Genomic DNA, 27,369 nt, shown 5'->3' on the forward strand with positions numbered 1-27,369 from the left:
GGATTGAAACGGAGAATCAGATCAAGAAGAGCCAAAAAGTAGCTTACCCAGAAAGGGATTGAAACGGAGATGACAAAAAAAACAGCAAATTGACAAAATGACAATCACAGTGATCAACCCCTGGAATCAGAAATCCAAAATACAAACAAACAATCACAATAAAACACCAGTATTAACACACACTGACAACAAAAAACACAGAGATGGCTTACCACAACAAAGAATCACAGCGATCAAACCCTTAAAATCACACCCCACATACACATGCCAAAAAATATCACAATAAAAAGGAAAAAAAAGAGCAAAAAGTTTAGTAAATAGACATCAAAAGAAAAGATAATCAGATCCAGAACAGTAGAAACGTAGCTTAACCAGAAACAGTTCAAAGCAGAAGAAGGCGAAAAAAACAGTGCGTGTGAGGGAGCGTGAGATAAAGGAGAGGTATACCAACGCAAAATTGACTAAATTACAATCGCAGTGATCATCAACCAGTAGAATCATCAGAAACCCTAAATACAAACCTCAATAAACACACAATATAAGGTACAAAAGTAACAACAAAAACACAAAATTGGACAACACAAACAAGATCACAGTGATCAACACCCCCACAAAACCCACCCCACACCCCACATCACACATCACATAAATTTAGTAAAAAAAAAAAAACACACAACAAAAACACAAATGGATAACACGAACAAGAATCGCAGTAATCAAAACCCCCTCCCCCCTCCCCAGCCCCCCCAAACCCCCACAAATTTCGTAAAACACACACAACAAAAAGAGGGAAATAGAACAAAGTATGACAAAACAACCATCAAAACACAGCAAATCAGATGAATAAGTGTAGAAAATTGGCTTACCCAGAAAGGGGAACGAATCGGAGAAGGCGAAAAAACGGCGAAAGGGCGGAGGGGGAAGAGAGTGGGGAGGGCGGAAGATAAAGCTTTACTTATATAAAAGGGGATCGAAATTGAAGTGGCTGTAGGGTTTATATAGGGGTAGCTCAAGGTAAGGTTAATAAAACCTTTCCTTTAGGCCTAAAAGCACAAGGCCTCAAAAAATTTTAATTATTAATTTTATAATTTTATTTTATTTTTGACAATATTAAATATAGTAAAATAAAAAAAAATATTATTATTAATAAAAATATTTTGTAATTTTGAATAAAATTATTCAAATCTTTAAAATAATAAATAATTTATTTATAATAATATTTAAAATAATATATTAAAAATACATGATTAATGTATTATTAGCTTGAATCAATTCTTACTATTATAAATAATAATATTATTATGTAAAATATAATACTATATTAAAAAAAAAATTATAGAAAACAAAAAAATTTTCTCAGGTTTAAATTTAGCTTTAAGCCACGTACTTGGAATTATATAGCCTCAGGGTTCTAACTATACTGAGCCTTCTTTGGTAATCTATAGCTTCTCATTGGCCGCCTGCATTCATACTACCATTTAAATATGGGGTATTTTGGTAAAATTAGATACTTAATCAATATTAGTAACATTTATAGTCCCTTAGTTATTGCCAAATTAAGTAGTTATTGCCAAATTAAGTTTTAGGTCCTCCTAAATATTTACTACTACTGTATTCAACTTTTATTAGGAGTATTGGAAATGTCCATTTATGAATCTGACCCTCTCTATTAACGATCCGTTTGGCCATAAAAAAATATTACTTTTTTGCAAATAATTTTTATTTTATGTAAGTTTTAATTTTAAATTAACGTTTGATCATGAGAATTTTAAATATAAGTTGAAGTTGTATTTAAAAAAAGTAAAAAACAAGAAAATCTTGTTCTCTTTTTTCCATCTTTCACAAGAACAACTTCAACTCTAACTTCAAAATTATTTATTTTTCTGACCAAACGTCCACTATTCCAAGAAATATAGTAGGTGATTCACCATATATTTTAAATATTTTTCACTTTTCTTTTTGAAATATATAAATTGGAGTTGAAGATAAAATTGTAACTAGTACATAGTTACTTACGTAATATCGATACATGCTACACATTATACAGCATTGATACCCTACATTTGTACAGGGGTGGCTCTACCTCTTTAGAAAATAGGTGGCCGCCTTAGGCTCCCAAATTTGAGGGGCCTTATTTTTTATGAATATTATTTACTCAAAAATAATTTCTTTATATAAAAGAAAAGAATTATTAAAAATAGTTCATATATCAATAATATTATGTCTCAAGAAAGATTAAATACATTAATTATATCATTACTTAAAAAAGAATAGTTAGAAAAAATCGATTATATAATTTTGAAAGTAGAGTTTATTAAAAAAAAAAATTCTTACAAATTTAAGGCTTCCATTTAATTTTCGTCTTAGGCCACAAATATGCTTAAACCTTCCAGCATCTATAGTACATATACAGTATATCTATGATACCCTCTTTTTCAAATGCTATTCAAAATCCTAAGAGCTACTTCAATGGCAACTAAAAGATTAGAGGGTTCAAACTCCACTAAATCTGCAATGGTTTATATATTACATGCCTTCAATATATTTTTGAGCTATTTAAAAAAAAAAAAAAAAAGCATGACCATATTTATTGTAAACTAAATACTTTATTGTATGCATTTAAAATTATTCCTAGTTTTTATGACCACATAGGTCCATAGGCTATCAACTAAGTACTAGGTTATGTAACTGCTAAAGTTTCTACTTTTACCGGTTTATGTCATGTTTTAAAAAGATTATACTCATTAAAATAGTCTAATCATGCATTTTTTTCTACATGATTGGATCATTAAGTAATTTTTCAGTTAATTGGGGCTAAATGAGTTTAGTTTGGTATTATAAGGATAAATATAAGATTTACCAAAAATAGTTTAAATGTGTTTAGTTTCACTAAATCTTTTTAAATATTTAGGAATATATTAGATTATATGTAATGTTCTTTCTTTTAAAGAGAAAAATATTGAAAGTTAATATGTACTATCGAACACTTATGTGACCTGGTCAAAGACACACAAGCAGTGACATATTTGTGGTACTTCATCACTCAACATCATCTCTCATTAGTCATTACGTCACTAATCCACAATAATAATGTATTCTCATTTTCTTGATTTTTCTTTATGTATTTGACATATATTTGATGTATTGGCTGTGACATATATTTGATGTAAAGGAACTCAAATGCCAAAATGAAAATGAAATAGAGTATTTGACATTCAAAATTAAAACGAAAATACCTTAACAAAACGCACCATCACTATTTGATGATATTAGTATCAATGTGTTAAATCGAAATTCTAAAAAAAAATAAAAAAATCCAAATTCTATATTTGCTTCGTTAGTTCTCATACTCTAGAATATTCCATTTTCTATAGTTAAAAAATAATATTAGAACAATACTTTAGTCAAATTACTTTTGAGCATTTTGCTTTATTAGTTCACGTAGTGTAAGATGCGGGAAGCACGATTGAGATGGTTCGGACACGTGAAGAGGAGGGGCATGGATGCCCCGATCTGTAGGTGTGAGAGGCTAGCGTTGGATGGTTTTAGGCGGGGTAGGGGTAGGCCGAAGAAGTACTGGGGGGAGGTGATTAGGCGGGACATGGAACAGTTACAGCTCACCGAGGACATGACCCTAAATAGGAAGGTTTGGAAGACGCGAATTACGGCAGAAGAGTAGGGCCAGATTGGGTCGCTAGTGCAGGGAATTACTTGGTGGGGGTTTTTTATTTTTTATTCCTGTTATGATTACGTATTCAGTGTTCCATGCTTATTACGAAGCTGTGTGCTTTCCTCTGCTTTCCTCTGTTTTATATTCCTTATGGGTGCCGTATTTATGTTGTCATCTGCTTCTGTGCTTTACTATGTGTTTGTGTGATATCTTATGCCTTGAGCCGGGGGTCTTTCGGAAACAGCCTTTCTACTTCAGGTATGGACTGCGTACATCTTACCCCCCCAGACCCCACTAAGTGAAAATACACTGGGTTTGTTGTTGTTGTTGTAGTACTCTAGAATGTTCCATTTACTATAGTTTAGAAATACTTAATATTATAACTCCAATACAACAAGAAGAAGTGTATCACCACCTAATATACGCAGTCCATACCACCACCTCCGAAGAATTAGAGAGGCCATTTCCGATTCCTAACTCATAACAAAAAGGTAGTAAATAGTCATAATAAAACATGAGACAAGATGAAATAACAAAACTATTATATCTCCAATAGTTTAGACAATTACTTCTCAGCGTTTAGTAATCCAGTCACATAAAAATTGACTTTATATTCTTATCATAACGAGTATAATTATAGTCATGTGACAGAAGTAATGGGTTCAAGACATTATAACAGCCTCTTATAGAAGTGAAACGTAAGGTCCGGCCCTTCACCAAACCCAGCATATAGCGGAAGCCTAGTCACCGGGCTTTCCTTCTTACTTTATATCCTTATATTTGAAACAAAAATAACATCACGAATCCATCATGAGCAGTTGACAAGCCATTGCCCAAAAAAAAACAAGAGGGTATTTCATTGCACAGATTGCACTATGAAGAGCTGTGGTCGACAAAAAATATTATACATTGTAGCTCTGCTGTTTCAGATATCTCCCGATGAACACAAAGAATCAAACACATGAAATCAAGAAATAGCAAGCTGCAATTTTCCTACTGCTATCTAAGTAATGCTTTTGACACAATAAAAGGAAAAATGAAGAGGCAAGAAAGAAAAAGGAGGAATGAAAACCAAAATCAAAGCAAAGAACTATTGTACAAACCAAATATCATGTTGCACCAGAAGCTATCAGCAAACTCATGATTCAATTCAAACAGTCCCAACAGCTGTATCTCGAGTTCTGTCAGCTAGCCACACCTGTTGCATTTCTTACAAACAGCTCTGTACAGTAAGTACCCACAGGTGGTGGGTATACTTGACAATATCTCTTCACTGAATCTTGACACAACCCCTGCCTCGTCCAATAATCTTGAATTTTGTCTGAAACTAGAAATTAAAGCTCTTTCTGAAGAGAGCTTGCACCTGGTACATTTCATACAACATTCGCAGGTACAACGATTACAAATTTCTCAGAAAGAGAAGCAAGCTGCAAGGACAGCAACCTTTAACCTCGACTGAATCAGAGGAACACCATCCATACAGTGAATTGCTCTTCCCCAACCAAGCCTCTCTCAGCAAACAAGTTAGTGTAATTGACTCTCTTCACGTGTATAGTCACTTTCGATGTGGATAACTCAATTTGACCTCATAATATCCCATTTAAGACCCTCTGATAATAATCATATTGGCGAGTACGCCACGCATCCAAGCTACTGCTAATCAAAGAAAGTACCAAGGATACACATTGCTGGCAAAGACAAACAGGCATCTTGACCACGTAGATCATAAAAAAAAATAAAGAATTATTAAAGTTTAGGACCAGTAACAAACCTCTTCTGTTAAACTAAGATGAAATCTCTTTCTTAGGTTCTGAATTGTTCGAGGACCACCCTTGAAACAAGGGTAACCAGAATCCTGATATAAAGATAGAGGGAAGCAAATTCTGTGTTATTGGGAGATCAATGTATAAATTCAATAAAGATCAAAATGTGTTTGACCAACAAGTATGTTTAGTAACTCAATCACATGATACAACAGTAAAGCTAAACAGATAGAGAATAGGACAAGTAGTTGTGCAAACCAATCTAGGGAACAGCATGACCGTGCCCAAGCCAATCTAGGGAAACAACATGATCGCCTAGAACATAACCACTCACTCAAGTGATTAAACCCTCATTATATATTTTTATTCATGTACTTCTGTACATCACTTCCTGTTGTAAGCGAACTTCTGTTTAGTACTAAACCAATTTTTATTACTTGGACGGAAGTGCAACTTTAAATGGTAAAGAAGAAAAATAGCCTATCTCAAAAGGGCCATTAGACTATCGCTCATCCAACCTTCACAAACAACATTTAACTGTCATTTCCAGTACTAATCCTGAAGATAAGATTGGGAAGAACCTAGTGATTCATGCATGCAAGATCAATCATAGAGTTTCTTCTTTGATTCTATATAGCTTCTTTGGAAGCTTCCAAAATTTGTTTGTTTTGAAAAGTTCTTTTTATCATAAAAGAATGTTAAAAATGTACTCTTGGAGAGTTGCAATTGGTGTTTGGCTAATAATTTAAAAAGCAATTTTACCATTATTTGAACAACTCAATAACAATTTGGGCTTAGATAAGGCTCCAAAAGTATTTAGATGGAATAGCTACTCTTTTCAACTTCTGAAAAACAACTTCTGCTACTAAGTCAGTCTTAAAAGCACTTTTTTCTTAGGTTCTGAATTGTTCGGGGACCACCCTTGAAACAAGGGTAACCAGAATCTTGATATAAAGATAGAAGGGAAACAAAATTACGTGTTACTCGGAGATCAATGAATAAATACAATAAAGACAAAAACATGTTTGACCAAACAAGTATGCTTAATAACTCAATTACATGATACAACAGTAAAACAACATTGGATTTAGAATGGGAATACAAGTTGTGTAGGCAAATATAGGGAAACAGCATGATCGCGCCCAAGCCAATGTAGGGAAACACAACACGACCACACACAAAAAAGAAAACTAGATCAACAGCACATAGCAAAAACCAGCAGATAACCACTCTCTCAAGTGATTAAACCCTCATTAAATATTTTTCCATGTACATATAGCACATAGCAAAAACCAGCAGATAACCACTCTCTCAAGTGATTAAACCCTTATTAAATATTTTTCCATGTACTTCAGTACATCATTTCTTATTTAAGTGAACTTCTGAATAGTACTTGACCAATTTTTATTACTTGGAGAGAAGTGCAACTTTAGATGGTAACGCAAGAAAAGTAGCTCATCTCAGAAGGGCTAATCATTAAGGCAAGGCACGCAAGCTCAATCACACAGTTTCTTCTTTCATTCTATATTAGCCTGTTTTGCCAAGCTTCCAAAATTTGTTTATCGTGAAACGTCCTTATTATCTTTTTATTCTTTCAACTGTTTTCTTTGGAATAAGTGCCACATAAGTAGCATTAAGACTCTTTTCAAACACCTGATGAGCATGGAACTGTCTGATGGCATTTATAATATCCCCCTCTAACATTTCAAAGAAATTTTAATAGAAGAACATAGGAAATCCATCAGGGCCTGGGGCCTTATCACGGGCACAAAGCTTGACGCAATAATGAACTTCATTTTCCTCCGATTGTCTTTGAACCATTCTTTTCCTCCATACTAATACCTTCCACCGCTTGAAGTTTAAAATCAGGCCTCCACTGTTCAGTTTCTTTAAAAAGTTACTGACAGAAAAGTTTCTCGAATCTGATGCTGTTTCGTCTTAAGAAAGTATCTGACCTCTACTACTTAAGTCTTAAAAAGGCACCTTTTTCCCTAAAAGCTTGTCAAGATATCTCAACTCTCTAAAATAAGCACTTTCTGAAACTGGTCACTTTGTACATTTCTCACAGACAGTACAAAGGTTGCACTAAAAAACCACTTCTTAAAACAAGCAACTTTTAAAATAATAAGAGCTTTTGGGTTCCTAGAAGTTTGGCCAAACAGACTATTAATCTCACTTATGGAAGTATGATGTTTAAGAGATTCACTCTGTGATGATTTTGCTTTCTCTTAGGATGAATCTTTCTGTTTAACCTTGGATTCGAATGAGGTCCTTTATAATACTTCTCAATTAAAAAGGATAAAGAAGGGTTAAGAAAAGATAAAAATGACCAGAAAAGGAAACCTCCTCAACCCATGTGGAAACACAACTGAGTTACAAATGCTAGGGGATTTTAAAGTACGTCTGTCATCGGCTGTGTAAGGTTTTTAATGGAGCTTACAATGGTTCTGAACAACTTATTACCCAAAAATTTATAACGGTTCTGAACAAGTCTAAAGGTTCAGATGCTCAGGTTACTTCATACACTTTTCCATAGAACTTGCCTTTCACTTTGTTAGACATCTTCCTCTCACGTAATAATGACACTTCTCCAATTCAACCATATTTATCTATGACACTCTTCTCCTGGAAGAATAAATCTAGATATATGATATTTCCATGTTTTGACACCCAAATTTCATCCAATCTGACTTTGCCATTTTCTTATAATTGTAACAACACTTGAGTGCTTAGATATTGCCTCAACTATTAATTAATGAAACTATCCTAAAACTGAACATACTTTTTTCTGCAAATAGAAGGCAATGAAATGTCATCCTATATGCTATTAGTTAGCTCATTCATAACCAACATAAACAAGCACAAGTTCAGGCAGATCCTTGATATAAAGCAACAGTTACAGGAACCACCTCTAAATTTCCTCCCCCTGTTGTCACATATGTGACTAATCCCTCACATATCCTATACTACACTTGTATGGATTCCTTTCTTTTCAAGAACCATCAAAGACTTCTCCGCACTCTATCATATGCTTTCTCTAAGTTAATGAATACCATGTGGAGATTCTTCCTCCTCCCCATTAAATTTCAACCAATCTTTTTTAGGTTAGATCCTTTGTCATCTTGGGCAGTCTCAAAATGCTTTTCCCAATAGACCAACTCTACCTGAGTTAAATTCAGTATGGATAGAAATACGATATGAATTGAGATCAACTTTTTCTCCTCTACTGCCAATTTGTGAGACACAAATGGGACAGACGAGTAGAAAAAAACTTGCAAGGCTATACTTTTAGCTTTTTGATTCTGTTTTTGACAGTTATTCGATCTTAATAAATTCAGCAGATAAAAGTGATGCTCCAAACACATACCCCCCCCCCCCCCCCCCAAATAAGAAGCAACTAATGTCTTCAGATCTTCTCTTGATACCCGTGAGGCCATGACAAGTCAAAGAAGTATATTTACTTTAGGATATCGAGGAGCAGTACAGTATTTTGTGCTGCATCCTGGACAGTTTTTTGGTTGATAGGTGCATCTTTGATGATATTTTTTTTGAAACCAGTAACTACATCTTTGATGATATTTTAGAGAGTAAAAAGATTTAAAGTTGGAGGAGATAGTATTAGAAGATAGTATCAAAACTGAATGTCTAAGATACTGAAGTTCACAGCATTAGAAAAACAGGACATTTCTAACCTTTCCTAGTTCTACAAAACCCCGTCCCTATTCAGCCCTCTGTTGGTAAATTAGATTCATTTACATAGCAATGAACATATATGAAGTTAGAATGAAACTGTGTACCAGGCTCTACCTGTAGCATCTCAACAAGAAGAATAATACGCTCTGCATGCTTCCGACATGTGAGAAAACCTTGGATGCATAGAACCTGAAGACGGGAAAAGAAAAAGCCTAAAGCACAAAAAATACAAAAGCAAGTCCAGATACAAAATACATCTCAGTAAATATATTACTTTGAAATAATCAAAGAATTCGCTTGGAACTCCTTCAGCATCAGAATCCATGATCTAGAACAAATCAACCACAATATATGCTGAGAAACTGTATCAAACAACTCCAGAATATAAAATAACAGGGGCAGAAATAAAATGTTAGACACGAGATTCTTCAGCAGCATATACCTCAAGGAGTTCGCGGGTCAATTTAAATGGTGCACTTTCAAAATTTACACCTCCAGGTGAATTAGATAGCATGAAACCAAAGTCAATGTGTATGATATGTCCTTCTTCATCCAACAGAAGATTCCCATTGTGTCGATCTTTGATCTAGCAACAGAAGCAGAAAGACTGGTAACCATTGCGATACCTACTGTACTAAGAAAGCTAATATTGAAGACATTCAAAGTAGCCACATAAAGGAAAATCAAGAAAAAGAAGGGAAAAAGAACAGATTCCAATCATGAAAAAAAATTCTCGGAACCCCTGGCACAAGAAATATTTCACAATGAGCAACAAGTGAACATTTGAGTGTGTGTGTCAAACAGGAGTAAAAAATAACTCACTACACAAACTCATGGTACACTACACCATAAAGAGCATGTAGCCGGTATTTTTCTCTATAGTCAAATAAACATCTTATTGAAACAAAAAGAGCACAACGATTGTGTTGAAAGTTACATTATATCCTTACATGTGTATCTATCTCCATATCCAGGAACCTTTGTAACAATCATCTCCGACTAATCTAATGTGAGAGGTAACTGAGGAAATCTAAAAGCTATCCAGAGAGAAACAAGAGAGCCTTGGGGAGGAGATAGGTAGAAATAACTACAGTACAGATGAGGGGTAGTCTATGTTTCTCTGTAATATTCAATGCACCCACGTAATCCCTGGCTAGCATAGATGTCTGGTACTTTCTGACTTTATGTAAAGAATCAGAGTTTTGTGCAGTTGCTCAACTTTTTGTTTATTATTTGCATATCAGGAACTCCATTTGATCAATACAAGTACTACTTTATAAAAAATGTCCTGTCTTTTTTAAGATGGCGTCAGCATAAACATTTAGGCTTTTTTTTCTTTCAAAACACATTTTTTCCAATTTTCATTTCTTTTTTCCAATTTTTATGGGTATAGGGGCACAAGAAGATACTACGATGTGCAAGAAATAATCAAACGACATGGCTAGCATGTATCCCATGTAAAATGGATCTACTTTGGTGATACATATCAGAGAAAAACGCATCTACTGACAACAGAAATATGTTATCCGTGTTTTATGCTGCTTCGTACAATCATAAAATTATACAGAGATAAGTCATTCAGTTCACCTGCAAAAGGTAGCAAACCAGAGAATATCCAGCCATGCTTTCGACAAAATTTCTCTGCATAAAAGAAAAATAAAGAAGGATAAAAATAAAGAGTCTTTTTAATTTACAAGTCCCAAGTCCAAGTAAAATCACGCTAAGGAAATTGAAATGCAAGCTAAGCAAAACATAAGAGAGAGATCCTTAACTATCAGCTACAGTTATAAAATTAAGCAGGTTAAAATTGTTAGTAAGCATTAACCCATGATCCAAACAATTTCCCAAGAGAAAAAACCTTTGAAAATGAACATGAATTTTCAAAGAGACAACTTAATTTCGTAAAAGTATTGCAGTCGTAGACTAGAGCACATCAGTCCATAATTTTTTTCTTTGCACTTGTCACCCAAAACATAGTTCAAAAATAAAGAACATAAATGAAAAATAGTCAATAAGAGGCGTTTTCCTCATCATATACACACTTTTATTATGTTTCACAGTGAGGTGCACAGGAGTCCCCCAAAATTCGACACTGCTAGCATCCCAGTATCTTTAAAGCGAGAAACACAAAAGTAATAAGCCTCCTGGAGGACAAGAAACGAGAACAAAGCACACCCTTGTTTGAAGTAACATTCACAATTCTCACATTCAAAAATTACAAACATTAAGTTTGTAATAATCATCATTAAAACCAATATCAAATGTCCCACAATGACGACAGTAGACCCAACCCAAATTAAAAGTAGGGCCTTCTGCTATTGAGTAGCGATACCTAACCATTCCTCTATGAGGATGACAATGAGAGGTAGAGGAAGGAGGAGAGGCCCAATGCAAAGGTGCGCAATTAGGCCAATATATTATTGATGGTAGAGGAAGGTGGCAGAAATCAAAGGCAGAGGGGTGTGAGGAATATCGACCCGGGGGGTGGGGTAAGGTGGGGATGGTAGGTTCCTTTTAAAGGTTCAAACATAGAACATAAGCACTTAGTGGGTTGCTTTACTACAATTACATGCAATTGAAACAGGGAAGTATAAATCAAAGGCGTCCTTAAGAAATTCAAGACAGTAGTAAAGCACAAATACTACAAACTTTTCTCTCTACAATTTTTACCTGAGCAAGCTTAAAGGTTGGAGAATTCTCCTCATACTTGGCAACATAAAATTCACGTAGACTTGTGATGTCAGGAAATCTACTTTTAATAGAATGGATCGAGGCCTGCAGCAATAACCAAAACCGCTGTCACGAATATCCACAACAAATAAACAACGCTCAGGCTTATCAAGAAAAAAAGCAACAATTTACCGTATCTGGAATTGTTTCAATTAGTGCAGTATAAGAGGAAGTAACTAAGACTTCATAAGGACGCAACCAAAGCGGCAGACCAGCTTCCTGGAAGATATCTACCATTTCAAAATACTCAAAAAATATGAGCGAGTAACTTGAGAGCATAAAGCAGTAACAAAGGAAAACTGTAAAAACATGAATCTCCACCGACATTGGCATATCTAGGAATGAAACCTTAACCATAGACCTAACAAATGCAGGAGGATGAATAAAAAAAGAGATCATTCTTCCATTAGAAAATACATTATTTTTCTAAGTATGGTGGGAAAGAACGGAAGCCTTGTGAGCTAGTAAAGACATAAAAATACTAAACAAATAACTTCCATAATGAATTAAGGTAATTGACAAATGACCCACACAATGATTAGACAAGCATTTACCAAATTCATTTTCTGAATTTCATTCATTAATGATGACAATGATTGTATTATTTCATTTTTATCTGTACATGTTCCCCAATGCTAATAATTATTTTATACAACTCCGTTGTCATGTCAGTTCAAAGTGAGTTCAATGTGACTTTTACTATAATATTAAGAGTTCTAAATTGATTTTGTCTTTACCAAGTAGTTAAAGATTTTTCAAATAAGAAAGAGAACCTTCACAAAGACAGGAATCCACAGAAGAGGACTGTGTGTCTCATACCAATAAAAAGCCCAAGAAGAAAAAATTTGAGTCCCAAATCAAGGTGAGGATCGACTAGTTCGATATCAAAAAAACCTACTGTTTTACACCAGGCAGGCAAATATACACACGATGATGATTGTGCACTCAAAAGAAAACCTCAATATGATAAAAGATCCCCTAGCTAGATAAGCCCTCAAATAACCCAACCTCCTCTTTCAAAAACACTTGCTTAAGGACAATGTGGAAACAGATGTTACTTCGGTGTTTCAGTATTTTTATCATATAGTACTAGTATTATATATGTGTCATAAGCAAGATCTAATTTTCTTGAGTTCCTCATTCATTTCTCTATGCCAAGTCTGTAGTCATCAAATATCTCAAATCATTTCCTTTCTTAAGGTTTGTTCTACGAATTAGTTCTTTCTATTATTACAACAACTAAATACCCAGTGTGACCACACAAGTGGGACCTGGGGAGAGTGGGGTGTATGCAGACCTTACCCCTACCGTGTGTGAGGTAGAGAGGTTTTCAAAAACAGGTAGTTTTTTTTTTTTGGAGGAAGGTAACAGGTAGTTATTACTAGATTACCATATTTATTTTGCCCGGTTCTACATATGTTTCGTAACCATATGTAAGAACTTTGTCTATATTACCTTGAGTGCTAGTTTTTAATCAAATTGATTTCTTTTTGAAATTTCCTGCATCCAAATACAAGCGAGGTAGAGGTAGACCAAAGAAATATTGGAGGGAGGTGATTAGACACGACATTGGGCAGCTTCAGCTTACCGAGGACATGGCCCTGGATAGGAAGTTATGGAGGAGGCGAATTACGGTAGAAGGTTAGTACGAGTTTAGTATTATTGAATGTGTTAATTTCTATTGTATCTTGTTCTATTACTATTCCTTATCTTATCTTAGATTGTTTTATTTTGAGGGGGGGTCTATCGGAACCAGTCTCTCTATCTCACATTTGAGGTAGTGGTATAGACTGCGTACACTTACCCTCCCCAGACCCCACTTGGTGGGAATATACTGGGTATGTTGTTGTTGTCTTAGTACTGAATATATTTTAGAGCAAAAGCAAAGGGATATTAACACAAAACATTCTGCATAAGATACCACACAAAATTCACAAGAATAGTTTGAACTAAAGCTAAAACCCCTATTCAAAATGTTGTAGTACGAAATTACAAGTACAAGGATGACGAAAGCATAAATGAGTTACATGACAACTGGGCCCATATGCTCTCTTATTCATAACTGTACATGCATACTAGACCTCTACTAAATTCAATTCAATAAACTAGAATTACCCCCCCCCCCCCCGGGGGGGGGGGGGGGCGTCATATAGCAGATCCTCTTTAAATGTCCCTGCTTGCAAAAGTTGCATTGGGTTCATTTAGACGAAAAAATGAAAAGAAGAGTTTATAGTAAGTCAAAAATACCTAAAACAAAAAGGCACCACAAAATAAAATAGCAAAAACATATAAACCTACCAATAATTACAACAACGGAAGATCTTTGAATCCAAGATACCTACCATAGAAGTGGGAGATAAGTTGTACAGCAAGATGCTCCTGTCTGCAATCATCACCACTCTTCACAATGAACTATACGAAGGCCAGATATTAAGCATGTTAGCTGCTATCCAGAGAAAAAACATAATATGATATTTAGAAACAACTGCATATCCCCCACAATATAGAACAAAAAGGAAGCAGCAAAGATAATGGAGAAAACTTTGAGGAATCAGAAATTTCTTAAACAATCAATTATCTGTAAAATATGACCTAAATTAGGCAATGTGGAAATGGCAAATTTTAGAGCCAAAGCAAACTTGGAGCCAAAGAATAAAAGAATTTTCTTAAATTCTTTTTACCGTACTTGGGGACCAAGAACTTCCCTATAAATATTGGTCTTGTCACTTCATCTCAATCATCCCACATTTTGTAAGAAACTCAGTTGAGAGTTCTTTGTAATTGAGAGTTTTGTGTATATCCCACAGAATGGTGTTGGGAAACACAGTGTGTGAACCTCTTCTTTGTGAGTGATAATTGTGACGTTTTTCTCTTTGGATAATTTTGGGATCTTGAGAGTTTCGTCTCTAATTTTGTGTACCGGTGGTTGTAATAAACATGCTCCTCTTTGTTTTGTGGAGGTAGGTCGCGTTGGTCGAATCATATAAAATTAGTCCCACTTTTATTTTCTCAACTTATTTGCACTATCATCTTTGTTATTGTCATTATAACATTGTTAGGCTTTACTTTTGCACTAGCAGGAAGTTCCAATCCTAACAAAATATATAGAGAATGATTAACGTACGAGTTTGAAAGCCTCGAGATGACTTGAAGAAAAAAATGCTTTCACAACTTCTATATCTAAAGGCAATAGTAAATGAGACAACAACAAAATGACGCTAGAAATTTACGAGCTCCGGGAAAACTTTGTTTCTGCCTAGTCTCGAACACAACTAACCCAAATTTTATTTCACTCCAAAAGAATACAAAGTGAAATACTACAAAAGAGAAATAAGACTCAAATGCCTTAGAAGATGCGAAGACAAGTGAGAGATGTGTTACAAATAAACCAATAGCTATCTATCTATAAGAATGAATTCTTCCACTTAATGTCCATCAATGACACCGCTATTATGCAAATGTCAAGGTTCAACTTGTGAAAACATTTAATGGTTGCAAAATTTTGACTACAAATTTATTACCTTGACATCTCATTCCAAAGAAAGAATTTTCTTTCTTCCAAATAATTACATTAGTTCACCTAGAGTCTTGTCAAATTTAACAAATTTGTCAAAAAGAATAAAAGGAAATTCTTCTATTCTTCGGTTCCACGTTTAAATACTTCGACTCCAAGGTTGTTTAAAGAGCTTGGTATTAAACAAGAAAGCATCACAGTATCAATACTGAAAGTGCTATCCAATTAGCAAAGAACCAAGTTTATCATGCACGGACGAAGCATATCAACATTCAATACATTTTGCACGAGATATTATAGAAGGCGGAGTTATAGTGCAGAAAATTCTGACTATAGATAACCCTGCCATATGCTAATGAAAGTGGCGACTACGGTCAAGTTTCAACATTGTTTGAACTCGATCAACATTGTTGAACATTGAAGATCGAGGTTAAAGACACAATCAAAATTTGTCAGCGAGAGAAAATTGAAAATGGAGAATTTGGTCAAGGTGGAGATTTGTTGAATTTAACAAGATTCTAGGTGAAATAGTGTGAATATTTGGAAGGAAGATAAATCTTCTCTAGCATGTAATGTCAAAATAATAAATTTGTAGTAGAAATTTTGTCAACCATTAAATGGTTTCACAAATTGAACCTTGACATTTGCGTAATAGTGATGTCATTTATGACATCACGAGGAGGAAGAGTTCAGTCCTATAAATAGGTAACTCTGGTTTCATTTGTAACACACCTCTCACTTGCCTTCTCATCTTCGAAGGCATTTGAGTCTTCTTTCTTTCCTGTAGCTTTGTTAATAATTGTGGTGTCTAATCCAGCTTTCGCACACCTCGACTAAATCCACAGGATACCAGCCACCTCCACTAGCAACAGATATCAAGTGACTCTGTCCACCAAGGCTGGGCCAGATATAAAGAATTACCTAGTGTTTTTTTGTCTTTGCTGAGATTTGAACCTGAGACCTAAAGTTTTCAATCCACTTTATTGACCACTAGGCCATACCCTTGCGTCTCTCCTCTAGTATTTCACTCGTGTACTTATGGAGTGAAATAAAATTCGGGTTGTTCGTGCCTGAAGACTAGGGAGAAAACAAAGTTTTGCTGAATCTCGTAAATTTCTAGCGTCCTTTTATTGTTGTCTCATTTACTATTTACTTGCATTTAGATATAGTAGTTGTGATTTAATTGCTCTCCAAATATTCAGCTTCTACAACATTATCAACTTAATTAAGTACAACAACAACAACAAACCCAGTGTGTTCCCACACAGTGGGGAACTTAATTAAGTACACTAATGGAAAAATAACAAAGAAGATATAACGGACATAAGGGAAACCAAAAAAAAAACTTTTGAGGTTCTCATTGGAGTTTGACAAGAATATTCAACCTAATATTATGGATTCCCCCCCTTACACATAACCTGACTTGAAAGAATTATATATATATAGATAGATAGATAGAGCACAAGTTTCGGACTTGGGAAACATGCCGCTTCAGGTTTTATGATTTAGCAAGGCCAAGATCTTACTGCGATTCTTTGTTATTCTAAGAAATATAGCCATTTGGAATATATTAGTACTAACCAACAGTGTGTGCTAGATTCCTTAGCGCAACCCCCCCCCCCCCCCCCCCCACAAAAAAAAGAAAAACAATGTCTTTGTCCCCTCTGCCAACTCAGGTGGCAAAGGATGGATAATTGAGAAGATATTCTTATGACAAGGCAAGAGGGAAAACAACAAGTTTAGATTAATTTGGTAGAACAGGAATTGTCCTCCTCAGTAAAGAGAACAGGAAGTCCGGGTATCAAAGACTTGACAGCTCAAAGTACCAGTTTGCAGCATAAATGGCTTTGAAGATTTAACAATGAAGAGGGGGCTCTATGGAGGAAGGTCATTGTAATCAATATGGCTTCTCAACTCTTGGATTATGGAGCAACCAACACGTGGCATCTGGAGACATATCAGAGCACACTGGGATTCCTTCCAATCCAAGACCTCAATAGTATCTAGAGAGGCAGGAAACGCAGATTCTGGCTAGATATTTGGCTTGAGCAGTCACCCCTAAAGGATCAGTACCCATCCTCGTACACTGGCATGAAATTCTGAAGATCTTTAGTCAGGTTACGGGCCTGAACAAGGCTGAAAAATCATGTCTAGGCATAATACCAATGACTGGGAAATGAACAGCTTATGTCCAACGTTTCTCAAACTTCATAAGATCCCTCTCACTTTGCCGGACAGATACTATACAGAGGAAATGCAATGCTAAAGGAATGTTACTATTAAATCTTGCTACCAGCAGCTAAGGGCCCACTGTTGCAGATAACTGGCCTCGGAAATGCATCAGGAGAAACAAAACACCACTGGAAGCTGAATGGTGTGCCTGGTTGGCAGCCAGAAAAGCCTACCTTACGCACAAGAATCTTCAGACAAGGGGGAATAAACATCTGCCTTTGTCACAAGCAAATTGAGGATGGCAAGCATTTTTTTCTTAATTGCGCTTTCACCTCTCAGATCTGAAGCTTCTTTTTTAATACTCTGGGAGTTACTCTTGGACCATGCCAAAGACAACAAAGGAGCTATTACAATGCTAGAACTACAAAGGATAGGGAAAGACAGGAAAACTTGGACAGTCAGTAATATGGTGGACTGTTTAGAAGAAAAGGAACACAAGGGTTTTCGAGGCAAATGGACTTTGTAATAGCATTACGCATAGATATACATCTTCATTCCTTTTTGGTGCAACCTGGCCATTTTGAATTATGTAATACTTGTTGCTGAATATCAACGAGTTACATTTACCAACGAGAAAATCACTAGAAAGAGATGAAACCCATTATGGGTACAATATGTGTATTCTTTTTTAACAGGGAATAAATATGTGTATTCTTTTTTAACAGGGAATATGTATATGATATATATCATAAGTAGATTTGTATGTGTATAACATTGGCAGCCAATTACGAGCATCGAGGAGACAAACTACCAAGGATCAACCTTTCTTTATACATAAGCAAGCACACATGTTATACTAGTCGAAAATTACGAAGACAATATCAAGGATACAAAAAAAAAATTAGATGTTGAGACTCACAGATCTCAAGTCCCACCCAGGTAATTTCCCATAACCGGAGCATTTGCGTATTCTTTCCTTCTTGACTTCCCAGAGTTCTCCAGAAAGTGCATCACTAACCTTGGGAAGACCACCATTCGTGACCTGCTTTCAATAAGATTATCATGCACATGTAATAATAGATTCTGTATAGCAGAGGAACAACATCTGACAACATCTCTACCTTAGGTTGCGCATCAGATGAATCCTGACCAGCACCTTTCAAGGGGAGTCCGGGAGGTGCTTCTCCTTTTAATGCAGCTAACTGTAAAGAGAACCACGTTTGTGATTCTTCATGTATGGAAACGGATCAAAGGAACAAGTGGGACTCATGAACAAAAGTATCATGTAATAGTGATAATTATAGAGGCCCATCTCTCCCAAAAGGTGAACATACCAAAGAAACAACGCTAAACATCTTTCAAAAGAAAACCCCAGGAGGGAGTCAGCAAACATCACATGAATCTCAAAGAGATGCCAAACATGACATAACTTTTGCTTGACAACAAAAAGCAGTGCGTCAGCACCTAAATCCGCTCATCCAGCACTCAGTGACATTAATATCTCCACTAGAAACAGCACATAAGAAGATAATGACGAACTAATACATTCAACTAAAAAGCTCCTCAATTTCATTCAAATCTCCGGTTTCACTTCTCGTCAGAGCAGTAGAAAACTCCCACAAATTTGCAAAAATGGATCAAAACACCAAGCTCAGTGATTTTGGGAATGTAGTTCATCCTTATCTAATGGCTCCCCCAACAAGCACCATATAATCCATCATCTTTCTCCACTAACCCAAGGTTTCTAAAGAAAATGCAGCTGTTTAGCAATGTGATCCTATTAACAAAATTGAGGTCCAAATACTGGAGTGGATGTTCCCCTGATCCCCTTAATATTTCAAAACAACAGGCATATCTAGACGTAATAATTAAATAAAACTGAATTCACCTAATACTCTATACAACACAGTTCAAGAAAGTACCCGTGAATTAAATATACAACTTTGATGTCCTGATGGAAAAATATGGACATTTGGTCATACAGAGGCCAGACCAGAAGAATTGATGAAAAGACAAATGAAGAAAGGTATTCACGTATTTCATGAAGATCAGATATTACCCTTGATCCTAACCAAAAGGTGGTACTGCATCTCATGAAGATCCAATAAGTATAGAGAAAATTCACTCAAGGAGTGTAAAAGAATGTTCACATATGCAGCAGACATGAAGGTTACCTTAACTTCCTCAATAGCTACTGTACTGGGAACCCTTCGATGCTCTTTTTTTCTTGGTGGTTCTTGATCCACTATATCATCCATCCTAACACCAGGATCTACAGTCAACACAGCCCGCACCCATTCTGAATCAATAGCATCCTCTCTACATTGATTATAACTGCAATAATCTACTGCACATTCTGATTGCTTCTCCACCGAAAAATTCACTCGCACAAATTTCACTTTAGCATCCCACAATTGAGCCATTGCTTGGTCTATGGCCTGAGATGCAGACCTTGACATCCTATCACTGTGGTACATATCCTGTCCTGTCCACAGAGGATAAGCCCAAGGAGGAGGCTTTGGCAATAGAGCATCTCCATTTGCCAGAGGGATCCCTCCCTTTGATAGTTTTTGAGAGTTGGATGTGTCTTTTGAACTGTCATTTGCATGAAAGTGAAAAGGAAAGAACAAAAATGAGGCAGTGGCAACCACAAACCAGCCTATTAAAAGTGTCTTTGGGTCATAATGTCATCAACTTACTTGGGGCTTTCACATTTTAAAACTTCAACACATATCAAATAAGGCGCTTTTTCCCTTGAATTCAAGAGAACAGCTTCATCTTCAGGTATATGAAGAACACGATACATTCCCTTTCCCATCGGAAAGCACACTCCTGTAGCATATCCAAGAAATTAAGACAACAGATTTGAACTAAAAGCTGCGAAGGAAATATATCTTGATTGAACTAGGAGTAGCAAAGGGAATATATTTTGAGCACAAATTTGCATCCACGTGAATTGAAATATAAAAGTAGGAAAATTAAACCACCATAGCCCACATTACATCATATTGCACATCCAATATACAAGCTTGCTGCCAAATAAAAGACTTTGCCCATCTGTTTTAAATCTTCAGTACCTGCTTTTTTACCTGCACTCTACTGGTAGATACTCCATCTCATTTTACTTAATCAGCCTTCACACTCAATCTGCCTGAATTTATGCGACCAATTTAAATGGAAAGGCATCTTATCCCAAATACTAAGACTAATACTCCTGAATCTCCCACTTTACTTGATCTTGATCCACCAGCAATACACAAGGTCAATAACATTGCTTTGACCTCATACAACAATGAAGCCTCAATCTAAACAAGTTTGGGTTGGGTATATGAGTTCTCAATATCTATTCCACTCTATTTGGAACATCTTCATTCCAAAATTCAGTAATATGAAGTTTGTTACGCTTTCAGTTGACATACAATTCTCTAAAAATTTAACTCCGGACAAATAATGAACCTAATGTAAGTGGCTCAACAGGTTTAAGTCTTAATCCCAACTAATTGACTATGTAGATCTTTCACTCCATTGTGTGATATTCTCCGCCAACTCTATACGAATTCCAAGAGGCTGTGACTGTAAGTCTATAGATAAGTTCCCTCAACGTGCTTTGACCCCATGAGCTAATTACTTTTAGGTGAAGGATTGGTGGTCAAAATAGAGTACTTTATAGTTTCTAAAATCTATAATGTTTATATCCGAAGACATATATCAATCTGAAGTTCAACAGGAAGTTAATCAAATTAGCCTTTTTAAAGTAAATGTCTAGTTAAGCTTGCTAAAATGTGACCGTCTGAACTAAGAATCCTATTACACAACTTTTTAGAAATTTGACCATGTGTACCAAAACTCAGTTATTTACAACCATTTAACTTATATTTCCTTGACCCCACGCTATTCAAATGGATGAAAAATTTAGGGAAGGACGATGTTTCAGACGCTCAATGCATTTTCTTCAAACAGAAAAAGTACAATGCTAGCAAGAAAAAGAAGACATGACAGGAAACAAGATCCTCATATAGGAAAGTTCTTCAATCCCACAAAAAGTGAATGAAAAAGTTGGTCTAACTGATTTACACCAACAGAAGTAATTGTAGCCAAATAACTGCTTTGCACCAAATAATAACTTTATACACTCCAATGGATACTTCACATTCAACAAACAGAGAGTAGGAAAAGGAGAGGACAGGGTCGAATTCATTATTTCTTATGAAAAGGACATGTAGTCCCAACTCTTACAACTTAATCATCCATTTGAGTAGAGTGGGACAACTGTTCTGAGAAACCGCCTACCCGCCTGTGCAGGAAGGGAAGTAGGATGCACACCAAGAACAAGAAGACATCCTTTTTTAATCAAAAAGTAGCAATAAATTCAAGGTAGAAAAGTTAAATAGAAACTAAAAGGAGATTAAAAGAAAAAGAAACTGAGAAAGTATGAAAGCTATCCATGAGAGTCGATTTTCTTATTTCCAAACTAAGTTCCTTGAAGCTTTTGTGGTGCCAAAGAAGAGGATTGTGAACAAAATAAATACTTCATAACGGCAGCAGATCACACTTGCAATAACTTTTATCTATCAAACCTCTCTTTAGACCAAACAGAAAATGACAGTGCAATAAGGAAATGCACCTTATGGACACATTAACCATTCTCAGGACACAAAACAGAGGAATGAAGCAAATTGGAAGCTACAAGAATTCAATTAGCAAGAAATGGACAACAAATGGTAGCAGTTGCATAAAAGAGCATTGTTAAAACCGACTGATCTTCCAATATATGATAAACAATTACAGCTGCAGGAAGTATTCCTCAAATTTTTTATGCCTTAACGTGTAAATCCATCTCAAAAACCTCTCAAGTTCAAAAGGGCAATTGAGATAATAGGTAGAACAGATCAACAATAAAACATTTTTAATGTACCCTATAAAGAAATGCATACAGTTGACTCATGCATTAAGTTTTAAGTACACTTGTACCTCCACTGTTTTGAGCATCAGATAGATGTGAATTGATCTCCGCTAGTGACTAGAAGCAGAAAACCAAATGTCAGTGAGGGAAGTGCTAACAAAGGTATCATACCAAAGGAAATGTGAATATAACGTAAAAAGTAAAGTCACCTCACAAAGAGCACTTTTGCGATCCTCAACCGGAAACACATCTACTAATCCATAAGAAGTATCGCTCAGTGACTGCACAAAATCAAGTGACTGGTGATATGCCCCTTTCCGAAACTGTGACACCCCATTATCTGGAAGTGGAGGTTTTGCATTTAACCTTTCGTGCTGCTTTGGAGAGCCAGGACGCTTCTGCGGAATGAACATTACTTAAGAATAAAGTTAAATCATACTATATATACACACACACAGAGACACACATATATATATGTATATTTTTTTTTATGATAAGGTACCATCATACTATATATATTAACTCCTCAATTACTAGTTTCTGCATAATTGTAAAGGAGGCTGGTGTAAAGTCCCCCACATAAAATATGTGCTCATCCAGAATCAAAGAAACACTGCATCAAATCTGCATCATGTCGTTACGATTCCAAGCACTGCAAATTATTGCAACTAAAGAACCATGGCATTCAAACGACTTTCTACAAAGCTTAACAGACCATGGCATCACATGCTGGTACACAGTACATGTGATGCCTGTTACACTCAAATATATTCTTTTGCACAGGAAGCAAGGAAGATGATCAGAGAAAGCAGGAGAGAATGAACTGTGTACCAGCATGTTGATGTACATATAGATTGTCTGGGTGCATAATACCTCGGGACTTCCCCGGAACTTGAAACCATTTATTCAGTGCACGCCTAAACTATTTTTTGTCATAATTACCCCCCCACCTCCACCCCCCAAAAACCATGCGGCTAGTTGATAGCATCGACCTCCCTGACGAATCTCACCTGAGGTAAGTGAGAGTCACGGGCAACCATGAGGATTTTTTTTGTCCACGTGCATTTGTTAATTTTTTTTACAAAACATATTTTATTACCTTCTTAAATTCATTAATTTTTTTTGACTCATCTTACAGGTCAAATTTGTAATTAAATGGCTAGAACTCCATTATTTGGGCTAAAACTTCTTTATTTGGCTAAAAAAATAATGGAGGTCTTGCCAAGTTTTTAAAATAGATTTGGCCCGAAGGAAAGAAGAAAGTTGAAATAAATAGTCATTGCATCTAAAGAAGAAATAAAAAAGAAAACAGTTGGGATAAAATATACACTGTATACTACGAAGCAAGAAGACACATACAAAAGTACACAACTAGAACAAAAAACCTTTGTACATGACCATGTGGGAAAATACCCCACTTGGAAGCTGATTTTCAGTTCTCTTTCACCCATGAGCCTAAAAAGAGTGTATCCACACTCATTGCCACATCAGCATCCGAAGGTTAAGGGTATTAAACTACAGTTCGTAGTAATTATGACTAATAAATAGTTCAGGTGTGCACTAAATAAACATTCAGGAGTCCATTGCATTATGCCATTGTGGGGGAGGCAAAGGGAAAGGAACCAAATATGATTCGAAGACGAAATTGAAGGTAAACATAAACTAAAATTCAAGTACTTGTATTTTTTTTATTTTTTGGTTTAACATGCAAAATGTGCATGAATAGTACATGTACTTGACATCCTATGCTTCCTATTGGTTAAAAGGGAACTATAGTTTTAACTACTTGTTCGATAAATCAAATATATTTCATTGAAATGCTGGGCCATTCTCATTTCCCTTCGTCTTTCCCCAGTTCTTGATTAACCAAAACCATGGTGTTTAGCTAACAAGATACGACATGGAACATCATATCTCTCCAATCATAAAAACATTATCAGAGATCTGCACCATGGGAAGTAATGATCTACATTTTGAAATTATTAGCAGGAGCATACAAGGCATTATATCATAGCAATAATTTATACATTACACTAAAATTTTCTACTTCAGGGCTGCAGGGATGACTACACTCTGCAGATATATCATGTCAACGCAGAATTACGATTTGCTTTTTAAGTGATAAAAAAGATTCAAAGAGCATCAGGCCTAAATTCTCAACATAGAAAATTAGTGTGTGTTTGGGTCAAAGGGACAGGTGATTTTAGTTACACCCTTGCTTTTTTATGATCTATTATCACTAAATAATAGAAAGCATAATTGAATTTCAGGAAACATGCAAACAAACACCATACACCTGGGTAAAAAGTCCAAAACAAGAACCTTAATGACAAGACTTAAGGATGTTGTTATATCCTTAAACTACCAACCATTTAGAGGGTTGACAGTGGAATGGATTCCATACACTCTACCATCAAGTGCCACTAAGGTTACTGAGGTGATCAAGTCCAGTGAACCTTTAGCCTGGAACACTACCATGCTAAACAACCTGGAGCAAAAATCAAGGACAGAATTGCCCTATGAAATACTTCTAAGAAATGGATAGTCTTTAATGATAAGATTCACAAAGTCCAACAGGGGAGGGCACAGATATACCAAACATGAATAATTCTATTCTTGAAGATACATGAGGGGGTGAAATTTGAGATGCCTAGCCTCGTTGCAAGAGAGTAGAGAGATTTACATATCGCATTACAAATATACAGACTTGGCCTTTCCCTTGATTTAGTTACACAGAGGGTTATCAGCAACTGAAAAAAAGTGCAAGAGAATTTACTGTGCTTACCTCTTTGTTCCCCTTTGAACCAAAAAGCTCTGAATCTTCAACTGAACGATCACGATCCTTAAACAGCTTGCGGAAAAAGTTCTCAGTTCCAGGACTGCTCTCAAGAAAATTGCCACCATTACTGCTTTCATTTGCTGCTGACAGTTTTGAATCCTCTGGATGCACTCGAAAGATCCGACGGAACAATGAAAAATCTGAAGGCTCTTCTTCTTCACCATTTGCATGCCTCCTGAGATCCTCATCAGCCTTGTCATTGCCATCCTTCTTATCCTCAAATTTTTCCTTAAAAAACTTTTTGAAGAACCCTTCTTTTTCATCGTCTTCTGAACTCCTTGTTGATTTTTCAGCTGTTTCACTTTTATCTCTTAAATCCTTCTTCTCCTCAAATTTTTTGTCCTTTAAAAACTTCCTGAAAAACCCATCTTTTTCATCATCTTCAACAGGTTTGGGACCTGCTTTATCCTCCAAATCATTTTTACTATCACGAAAAATCCGTTTGAAAAACCCATCTGTACTTGAGTGCACATCCTCATCATCATCCCTATTGGTACTCAAAAACCTCTTGAAGAAACCATCCTTTTCTGATTCCTCCACATCCTTATCCACAGATTTCCTAGCATCATCATCTTTACTACTACTAAGAAGTCTGCGAAAAAACCCATCTTTTTCTGACTCCTCTTCATCTTTGTCCATAGATTTCTTACTATCATCATCCCGGCTCTCTCTTAACAACCTCTTAAAAAAGCCATCCTTCTCCGGTTCTGCATCATCCTTTTCCGCTGATTTCTTCACATCTTCATCCTTACTATCCCTCAAAAATCTCTTTAGAAAACTATCTTTTTCAGGTTCCTCATCATCCTTCTCCACGGACTTCCTGAAGAGCAATGCATCTCTTACTTTTGGACCCGGAATCAACTTCTTAAAAATCTTGTTCTCCTCAGGAGTCGATATTTTACTTCCAATACCATCATCCTGTGGCAACGAACTCCCTGCAGAGGGTGAAAACGACAGTGACCGATTTACAGCCGGTGGTGAAGACGTCAGCGATAATAACTTCTGTTTCGAAGACAATAACTTATTAAGCATCTGATTCTTCCCCAACAAAGTAGACGAACTGCTTTGAGGTTTTATCAAAGGTGGCCATTCGCCCATCAAAGTAGCAGCAATCTGACATTTCTCCTGTAACCTACTTATCCCGTCATTATCATCTGTATCCTCCAACTCCGCCATCAAAAACCAATGCACTTTCAACGCAATATGCAACGACTTAGAACACACATCGATCACAAACTTATCCAACGATGGACTCGGTTTATGAACCATCATATAAGATATTTGAAACAAGTAACTCTCAATACCAGAAAGTGGCAATGTATACATTCTATTACACAAATAATCCCTAACACCTGGATGATCATGCTTATATAGATAGCTAACAGCAATCCACTCACAGAAAAACGCTGAATCGAAAAATCGAATTAACCAACCACTCTCACCAATATCTTCACTTGTTGGGATTGTTCGAGTTACCTCCCGAGGTGACTCGGCCGGTTCTCCTCTCGTCAATCCCAATAACCTCACCATTGTCAAATCATCATAAAACCCTAAAACTCTAACCCTAACCCTAGATATTTTTTTCCAATCATATATACACTTTACTATGTATACAGTAAACAAAATATTCAACTAAAATAACTGAAAATTCAAAATCAAAATTCGAAATTCGAAAATCGAAAAATCGAAGGCTACTGAATTAGCTAAATTCCGATCACAGCAACTTCGTATAACTATTTGATTTTCTTTCTTTTTTTTTTTGATTTTTGGGATCCGATGGAGATATACAAATATGTACTTTCCGGCGACGGCGGAACGGCGGAGGAACACGGCGATGAAGCTGTGAGGTCGTCCGAGAAACCGACGGAGGGATGGGTGGGGAGTGGGGGTGATCAGAGGCGTATGATAAGAACTGGTGGGGTGAAATAGGGGGGGTTGGTGCTAACGTGCGCAGAGGGGTCAACTTTGAACCTGTAGTGGAATAGTGCTAGTGAGGGGTACGTGATTGACGGGAAAAGAGAGCAATATAGCAAATGAGAAATTCGAATTGATATAAGTTTTCAACTTTATACTAATGAATTGAGT

At 36.0% G+C, this 27,369-nt stretch overlaps 1 protein-coding gene across 1 annotated transcript; it reads right to left on the bottom strand.

Moving 5' to 3' along the window:
* Nucleotides 1-4,499: 4,499 nt before the first annotated feature.
* Nucleotides 4,500-27,369, bottom strand: LOC107850475 (phosphatidylinositol 4-kinase beta 1). The gene is made up of 16 exons (XM_016695013.2): nt 25,231-27,369; nt 22,655-22,843; nt 22,514-22,562; nt 20,242-20,374; nt 19,717-20,137; nt 18,664-18,744; nt 18,462-18,584; nt 14,199-14,268; nt 11,989-12,086; nt 11,797-11,901; nt 10,714-10,767; nt 9,569-9,712; nt 9,401-9,454; nt 9,241-9,315; nt 5,442-5,525; nt 4,500-5,358 (listed from the first exon to the last, which is right to left on the bottom strand). The coding sequence occupies exons 1-16, from the start codon at nt 26,812-26,814 to the stop codon at nt 5,257-5,259; spliced, it is 3,366 nt and encodes a 1,121-aa protein (XP_016550499.1). The 5' UTR covers nt 26,815-27,369; the 3' UTR covers nt 4,500-5,256.

Source organism: Capsicum annuum, chromosome 12, assembly GCF_002878395.1.
Source record: "Capsicum annuum cultivar UCD-10X-F1 chromosome 12, UCD10Xv1.1, whole genome shotgun sequence".
In the NCBI taxonomy this organism is placed as follows: Eukaryota; Viridiplantae; Streptophyta; class Magnoliopsida; order Solanales; family Solanaceae; genus Capsicum; species Capsicum annuum.

What these genes read in the sequence shown, in the direction of transcription:
- LOC107850475 (XM_016695013.2), bottom strand. Translation starts at nt 26,814, where the DNA reads ATGGTGAGGTTATTGGGATTGACGAGAGGAGAACCGGCCGAGTCACCT. An exon ending in TTAAAATGTGAAAGCCCCAA is followed by an intron (nt 20,138 to 20,241) that starts GTAAGTTGATGA and finishes TGCAAATGACAG; the next exon opens with TTCAAAAGACACATCCAACT. An exon ending in ACTTATCTCCCACTTCTATG is followed by an intron (nt 12,087 to 14,198) that starts GTAGGTATCTTG and finishes TTGAAATGGTAG; the next exon opens with ATATCTTCCAGGAAGCTGGT.